This window comes from Dipodomys ordii, unplaced genomic scaffold, assembly GCF_000151885.1.
Source record: "Dipodomys ordii isolate 6190 unplaced genomic scaffold, Dord_2.0 Scaffold9, whole genome shotgun sequence".
NCBI classification, from domain to species: domain Eukaryota; kingdom Metazoa; phylum Chordata; class Mammalia; order Rodentia; family Heteromyidae; genus Dipodomys; species Dipodomys ordii.
The window spans coordinates 20,366,446-20,374,519 of NW_012267225.1; the positions used below are offsets into that span (position 1 = coordinate 20,366,446).

Consider the following 8,074-nt stretch of genomic DNA (forward strand, 5'->3'; position numbering starts at 1 on the left):
GCTGTCAATGTGGCTTGTCCTTCTGGCCAAGAAGAATTGTACACCTTCTTTCCTCTTTATGAGTCCCTAAGCGCAGGGATACTCGAGAAGGTGGTAAGAAAAATTAAGCTCCTTCCTTTGAAGGAGCTTTTTAATTCTCCAAGTTTTCTCTCAAATACCAGCATCTAGTATAAATAATCCTCTTTCTTACTCAGTTCTATGGTATTTTACATTTTTGACTAAGTGTTGGTATGGAAATGATATGTTTTGTGCTTTTCTATTATAACGTACATTTCAGTTATGTCAGGGTTAAACAGGCTTGTATTGGCTGACTGGGGGACTTAATCACCATCTATCATTTTGTTCCTGTGGGAAAAGGCATTTTAAGACCTAAATGACTCACTTACTAGCACACTTCAAAAACAACTTGCCAGTTGGAGACTATTATGAAGTTTAGAAAGAGACCTAGGGCTTGCTTGATTATTCTTCCTCAAACCTGAACCAGGCCAAAAGAAAAAAAGAATATTTTAAAAGGGGAAAGAGAGAAAGCATGAGAAGGATAGAAACTGATGGAAGTTTCAGTGCATACTTGCATGAATGCATGTATGTGTGTATGTGATATATCTATATATCGCATATATAAGAATTATATATTCTTATTGTTAGAAGGTAAGGAAAACAGAGAAAATAATCAAAATAAAGAGTAATATAAAAGAAACATACACATACATACACCAATAGAAAATAAAGAGAATGGTAATGTAAAAAATGTATTGTCTCCACTTGGGCAGGAGTACAGGCATGAGTGCATATTCACTGCCTTTGATAATCTGCACAGCTTTCCATGTTTTCTTCAACAAGGACTTAAGGCCATTCACCTCATTCTTTTTCTCAGTAATGGAAGAGTTGGGATGGTTTGGGCTAGAGCTAATTGGAATGAATTTCCCTTTCTCTGCTCTTCTGTATAAGGTAGCACAGACACAAACTGCACCCCTGGTGGATTTTTGTCTGGACAGACTAGCTCAACATAAGCCTAGGATCAGCCTAACATTGAGCTCAGCTGTGATTCAGGGTTCCAGGCACCCCATGAAGTCTGTACAGAGGATGAGACAGCAGGTCTTGTACTTTCGAATGCCCAGGACTGTGGTTTTCTATAGTCCCTGCACATAATTGTGAAGCACCTGCTCAGTCTTCCAACCCTCGCTAGCAGGTGCCCAAGCTGCCAGTCTTAAAGGAAAAGTAAACTCCACCTCCTTTTGAATCTTTAACCCAAATCCCACTGCATACATTTTTCAATTTTTAGTTTTGAATTAACATACATTTGTAATCTAAGGAGGTTTCATTGTGGTATGTACATAGATGCACAGTACACTTTGAACAAATTCATTCCCTCTGCTCTATTCACATTCCTCTCTTCACCATTTTTAAATAACATATTGGTAGATTTTATTATGCATACATATTACATATGTATATCCTTTTCACCCCTCAGTATCCACTTCTTTTCCCTCTCCATTCTCCTGTGGAGTCCCTCCTAGACAATATAACTTTTTTACATTCATGCTCTGTTACCATTACTTTTATCATCATAATCATCATGATCATCATGTTCACCTTCTCCAATTTCATCCATTTTTCTGCTACTACATACATTTACCCAATGCCTCATGAGCATACTGCTGGGCCATAATAAACCACCATGTGGTTGTTGTGAATTTCAAGGGAAAGGAAAATGTAAGAACTTATACTCCTCCCAAACAGAAACTAAACAAGATGGCTCCCTTTAGAGCATCCCAAATCTATGTAGCATGTACTTAAACTGCACTTACTGAAAAGCACTGACTTCTTACTTGGACCCATAATTAACTAAAAGCAGGAGAGAAGGTTGGCATCAGTGTCAGCCTTGTACATGTTTTTGCTCTAAGCCATTCTATTCTCTCTGCACTCACTTTACAATTACCTTGGGTTCCAGGAAAGAGAGGAGTGATCACCAATTGATAATGTCTTTATCATCAGGGATCAATCTATCCCTAAGGAATAGCAGAGCCTTGCAGAACTAACTGCCTGCTTGCCTTCCTCTTGAAATGAGGACAATTACTTATAATGATGAGTATGAACCCTTGAGCAGGAGTCATTTCATGGGAAACAGTTTGCTCCTTTTGAGTGATAATAACAGTAACAAGCTGTCTGGAACCCCTGGAATACAAGGACTGAAACTATACTCAACCAGATCTCACTGGACCGATCCTGAAATGATGAGCTGCCAGACTATTTGCCACTTCTGACTACTGGAACACACCACATCTCTCTCTCCCCCACTGTTTCCAGTTCTTTATCTATGTAAACCTAAAGCTTATGTCTGTATCCTGAATATGACTCAAGATGGGCTAAAGTGCTTACATTGCCTCTTCCCATTGCTTTCTGTGCCACATAATCATTCTCCTTTCTTTGTTCTTTGCCACTGCCATCCCTTTATTAGCAAATAGGGGTGAGTGATAGGACATGTGGAAATCTAGGAGTTTGGGCCTGGAGCCTACAACCCTGGCTCCAATCATTATCTGAAAAATGCAGAGCGTTTCTCAAGAGTCAATCTGCTCACCCAGGTCAGCTAAATTCATTCTGCTTTTCTGTCTTGCATATGTTTCTTCACCAGCATACTCAGTAAGACTTTGTCTCTACTGCCCTGCCCCTTTACTGTGCTGCCAGGCTGCCCTGGGCTCAGCTCTGATTTGCTCTTCCCCACCCTCTGCCTTGATGACCAGAGTTTCTAAGCCAATGCGGAATATTGAACTTAGTGCATTCCGATAGTCATTTGCCTTGCTTAAAAGCTGTTTTTTGGTTATTTGGCTTTAAACAGCTTGGAAGTAATAAGGTGCTGTTTGCTTCTAAAATGATCCTCCTGGACATCCTCTACTATGGGGCCTAATTTGCAAAGGGCCCTCTGTGATATTGAGCAGGGGTGAAGGAGGCAGGCAGACAGTTAAAGAGGCAGGGACGTAAGTGTAAGATCATTGTGAATCCAACTAAAGTCAAGAAAAATAGTACAAAATAGAAGAATCAAAATATGTTTTGAAGATAGAGTCAGACTGAGGGATTAGATATGGCGGTATGAGAGAAAGAAGAGATCATGGATGTCTCTCCCCTTTACTCTTAGGAAGGACAAGGTATCCTTACCTAAACGAAGGAGGAAAAATAGATTTGAGGGTGAGGGAGATCTAAAGTTCAGTCTTGGACCATTTTAAATTTGAGGTGCTGTTGAACACCTGAGTCAAGATGGCAAGAAAGTGCCAACTGTATTTTGGGGGTTTAGAGGATATGACCAGCCTAAAGAAATATATTTGGGAGTCACCAGCATATCGGTGGTATTTTCAAGATTATAAATTATGGAATTGTTGGGAGAATAAGAATATACAGAGAAAGGAGTGTGGACAGACTATTTTAAGGTGGGGGACAGGAGGAAAAATTAGCAAAGGAGCAGACTTTGGAATGTGAAGGGAACAGAGGATTTTATTGAGAAGAGAGTAGACTGATATGTTAGTTACACTGAGAACTTCAAGGAAGATAAGGACTAAGAGTATGATAATGACCTAGACCACCAAGCCCTTGGTAAGTCTTCTCCATTGGAGCAATTGTGAGTTTATTTCAGCATGTTTCAGTGAGACTAGAGAATAGGAACTGAAGAATCTGTGTTTAGGTTACTAGAAGAACTTTGCTAAAGGATTTCAGAAAAATACAGTGGTAGCTAGAAAGGGAATTAAAAATAAAAGAAGTTTTAGCCATTCATTTTTATTGTTTTACTTTGCTTTTGGGTATATAAGAGCACATTTTTTTTTTACTCACAAGGAAAATCAACTTGATAGGAAAAACTGGTGATTGTAGAAACAAGTGTGGAATTGTTTTTCTAAGCAGAAAAAGGGAGTGGGAGAAGAGCTGGAAACATTGACCATGTAGAGAGGCAAGAGGACAAACAGATATACAAATACCCACAGATGATCAGAGAAGATATTGGAAGCTTACATAAGTTTGTTTCTAATTGCTTCATTTTTCTCAGTGGAATAGGAAGTACTCATCAGCTAAGGGTAAGATAAAGTTTGAGAAGATAAAATAAGAAAAGAAGTAATGAAAATGAGAGTAAAAATATACTTAGGAAACTGGGGTGGGATTGCTGAGCAGCCTGGACCACAAGAACACTTTAAGCTAAAGATCAAGTATCTAAAAGAACTACAGACAGCTTGGTCTTTCTTCAACCATACTTAGCTATACAGGCACAGCCCAAAGTGAGTTGAGAGCAGGCTTTAGCCAGGGTTTGTCAACGAAGTGGGACTTCAGAGATGAAAATGTATTCAGAGCATGCCAAAATGTTCAAGCATGGGGTTCACATTGTATAAGAAAGAAGAGATGAGACCATGAAGGGGTTAAAGAAAACAAAAATGCAAATACAGTAAATCCCAGAACCTGAGGAACTTGCAGGAGCCATTTGAGCCAATCATCCAGGATATAATCAGTTAGTCAGACAGTAAGATGCTTAAAAACTGAGAATACGAAGTTGCAGAATTATCATAGGGTGTAGGAAATGAAGATGATAATGTCTCTGAGATCACATTTCTGATAGATCAAGGATCTTAATGAACAGCTGTTGCTTCTGAGACAAGTTGTCCAAAGGTTGTTTTAGGGTCATGAATGTTAGAAGTTGGCTAGGTAAACATATAAGTTTAATCCAGAAAGCACGAAGTGGCTGAAACAGTAAGAATACCACAGGAAAACAGAAGAATGTGTTTTGAGTGTGCTGGGCACGGAATTGACTATTTCTGTGCAGCCTTTTACTTATTCCTGGCATCAGTACTGAGGACTAGAGACTATTAGCATTTCCGTATTACAAACAGTGAACCCAAGGGGTAGAGAGATTAAATAGCATGCCCAAGACCATGTCCAGACTTCAAGCTCTTATACATTATGTCCATCAGTCTTGGCAGATGCAGTGGTTATGACAGAACAAGTAATAATAACAACTACATTCTGAAGTGTGATTAGTAGATTTATGGGATTAGAGGTTTCTTGAGAAGAGTACTGTATACAAAGCCCAGTAAATACATGATCTCATGTAATCCTCATATTAATCCTGAGTATTAAGTAATTTTCCAGAATCAAGGGCGAGTAATTAGCAGAGCCTGGATGTGAAAGTGTGTCCTGTGACCTCCTGCATGTATGCTGCTTTCACTAACTATCAGGAACCAGTACTTTCAGAGATGGATCAGACAAAAAACCCATCAGCAGTTACTTTTTTTCAGAATTTAACAGGAAAAAGTCTAATAATTCCTATGTTTCCATGGGAACATTTATTAGCACAGAATGTAGCATTCTTCCTCTTCTGGAGTGTTCTTGCTGCAAACTTGTTCATTCACTCACTAATATTGAGCAAATAGTCCGTGCAGGTACCCCATGTTGGGTGCAGAGGACACAACCCGAAGAGAAATGTTCTGGTTCTAAGAGAAGCTTCAGTGTGCTGCAGATCTTCAGCATTTCAAATACCCTGGCCTTTTCCACACCATTTCATTTGGCCTAGAATATACTTATCTCTGAGGACCTAGTTACCTAAGAGATTATTCTCCCTGATGTTTTGGCACTAAGCACAACCAGCCATAGAGCCCTGGAGATGGGATCTTAGACTGGACTCTAGGGAGTTTTCAAAAAAGAAACTAGGGTATTTAAAAAAAATAGAACTAAGGTGTTTTCTAAAAGGGAATTTCCTACTCCAAAAGGGCCCAATCTTAAAGCTGGATTTAAAAGTATACCCTTTGGGTGGTATTTCAAGTGGTTTGGTGCTTTTGAATGGCTCCTGGTCCTTGGCTCTAACTTTTGCTAGAAAGACTGCATTAGCACGTGTAATTGTTTATAGCCTCTGTATTTCAACACCCTCTTTCCAGGCAAAGACCCATTAGCTTAGGAACATGAACATCACATCAGTCTTCGAGAATGAAAGACAATGTATCCACAGGGTGAGGAAAACTATACTTGTGCAGATTGGTGTGAACAACTGATGTAGCCAAGTGCCTGTGGCTCACACCCATAATCCTACCTATTCAGTAGGCTGAGATCTGAGTATCTCAGTTCAAACCTAGCCTGGGTAGGAAAGTCAGTGAGCCTCTTATTTCCAATTAACCAGAAAACTGAAAGTGGAGCTGTGGCTCAAATGGTAGAGCTCTTAACGTGAGCACAAAAGCTCAAGAACAGCACCCAGACCCTGAGTAAAAGCCCCAGAGCAGGCACCAAAACAAAAACCAAAAACAAGGACCCCCCCCAAAAAAAACCCAACAACACAAAACCCCACAACTTGATGAGTGTTCCTTGGTCTTTTTTACTTCTACATAATTCTACTAGTGGAGAACAGCGGCCTATGCAGGTCCCAATTTTTCTGGCACTTACTATGGTTTCTATCTAGATCTGTGAAGACTCCATCCCTCTGGTTTAAAAATCTGTGAGTCAGTGTAATTTAAGGATTACAGAAACTCAAGTTTTCTTAAAGAAAAAAAATAGAAAACTCTTATGTTTAACTGGAGTTTTAAGAGTTTTTCAGCTCAGTGCTGGTGGCTGACACCCATAATCCCAGCTCATCAGGAGGCTGAGATCTGAGAAGCCAGACTGGGCAGGAGACTTTTACCTCCAACTAACCACTCAAAAGCCAGAAGTGAAGCTGTGGCTCAAGTGGCAGAGTGCTATGCTTGGGAGAAAAAACTCAAGGACAGCAATCCATGCCCTAAGTTCAAAGCCCCAGACTCAGCATTTAAAATAAAAAACAACAACAATCTCTTAAAACTGCAACTTGCAATATACTATTCTTTTATTTAATTTGTTAAATCTTTGAGATCACAGATTAAATTTATTCCAGTCATTTCTGGAGTTGTCAGACCGCACAGCTAATCTGCATCCTTACAGCTTTAAGGGAAAGCATTTCTAGTTTCAGAGTAAAGAAGGTGGCGCCAACTGGAAGCTCCACCACTCTCGCCTGCGGGCGGCCGGGGGTGGAGCTGGTACTTGGTTTCCCGCGGCTGCCAGCCGCGCCCCTCCGCTCCACTGTGCCGCGAGCAGCCACCAGGGGTGCTGCGCTTCGTACCTGCAGGGGCGGTGTTGGGGGGGAGGCGGGGGGGGGGGAGATCGGCTCAGCCACTCCGCGCGCCTGGCTGGTTTTCCTCCAGGCTTGGCCGCTTCTTGGTGCCCACAGCGCGCAGGAGGTCACAAACGGGGTGCCATGGGTCTGAGCTGAGCAGGGCTCCAGGGCTTCTCCACCTCTGGGGCCAGGATGCCTCTGCCTGCGGGAGCATCTGGGCTAGCCACACTTTTCCCCAGGGGCACGCGATCAGGGTACCCAGCATCTCTGGACCCCAAGCTCCCCAAGGTCCTTTTCCTTCCCATGACCACCAAAGCCCGGCACGCCCACTACCACGACCACTATTTGGGAATCTAGCTTCCGGAGTTGGCCGCGTTCTTTCCACCCTCGCGGGCGCCAGCGACATACCTAACCGCACCTCACACCGGGTGCAGGTAGCGCGGCCCCGAACTCGATACAAAGAGGCCCGCGCCTCCCAGGCCTCGGCCGCTGCCACGCCCGCGCGTGCTCGTGCCCACATCTCCGGGTCCTCCACGGTGGCTGGACGCGGGGAACCCCTCACTCGGCACGCTCATTCCCCTTCCCTAGTATCTGTCAACGCACACAGCGATCTCCAAAACCCCGCGATCGGGGCCCTTCCATCTTCTCCCTCCAGTCCCTCGGCCGCTGCTCGGGCGTCCGGGACCAGCCAGATCCACTCGCGTTCTCATCGGTCCCGGCCCCTCCTTTCTTCGGGTCCTCCTCCTCCTCCTCGCCCCTCCCGAGCCGGGGTGGGAGCGGCGGCAGCTGGAAGGGAAGGGATGAGGTCATCCTCTCCCTCGGAGTCAGCTGGTGGAGGCGAGGAAGCGGGAGGAGGGAGCGCGCGCGAGGGGAGGAGAGGAATGTGCAGGTCCGAGGAGCGCCGCGGCGGCCGCTGCTGCTCCTGCTGTTGGCGGCGGCTGCGGCTCGGGCGGCAGCCGCGAGGCCAGGACGGCTGCGAGGAGCGGCGGG

The 8,074-nt window shown here is 43.7% G+C and overlaps 1 protein-coding gene across 1 annotated transcript in view; it reads left to right on the plus strand.

Moving 5' to 3' along the window:
* The first annotated feature begins 5,927 nt into the window (after positions 1–5,927).
* Xkr4 (XK, Kell blood group complex subunit-related family, member 4) overlaps positions 5,928–8,074 on the plus strand; it is a 441,035-nt gene continuing 438,888 nt past the window's right edge. Inside the window, exons 1-3 of the mRNA XM_013009246.1 lie at positions 5,928–6,003; positions 6,913–7,086; positions 7,199–8,069. Coding sequence (XP_012864700.1) covers positions 5,928–6,003; positions 6,913–7,086; positions 7,199–8,069 — 1,121 coding nt within the window. The remainder of the gene's footprint in view (positions 6,004–6,912; positions 7,087–7,198; positions 8,070–8,074) is intronic.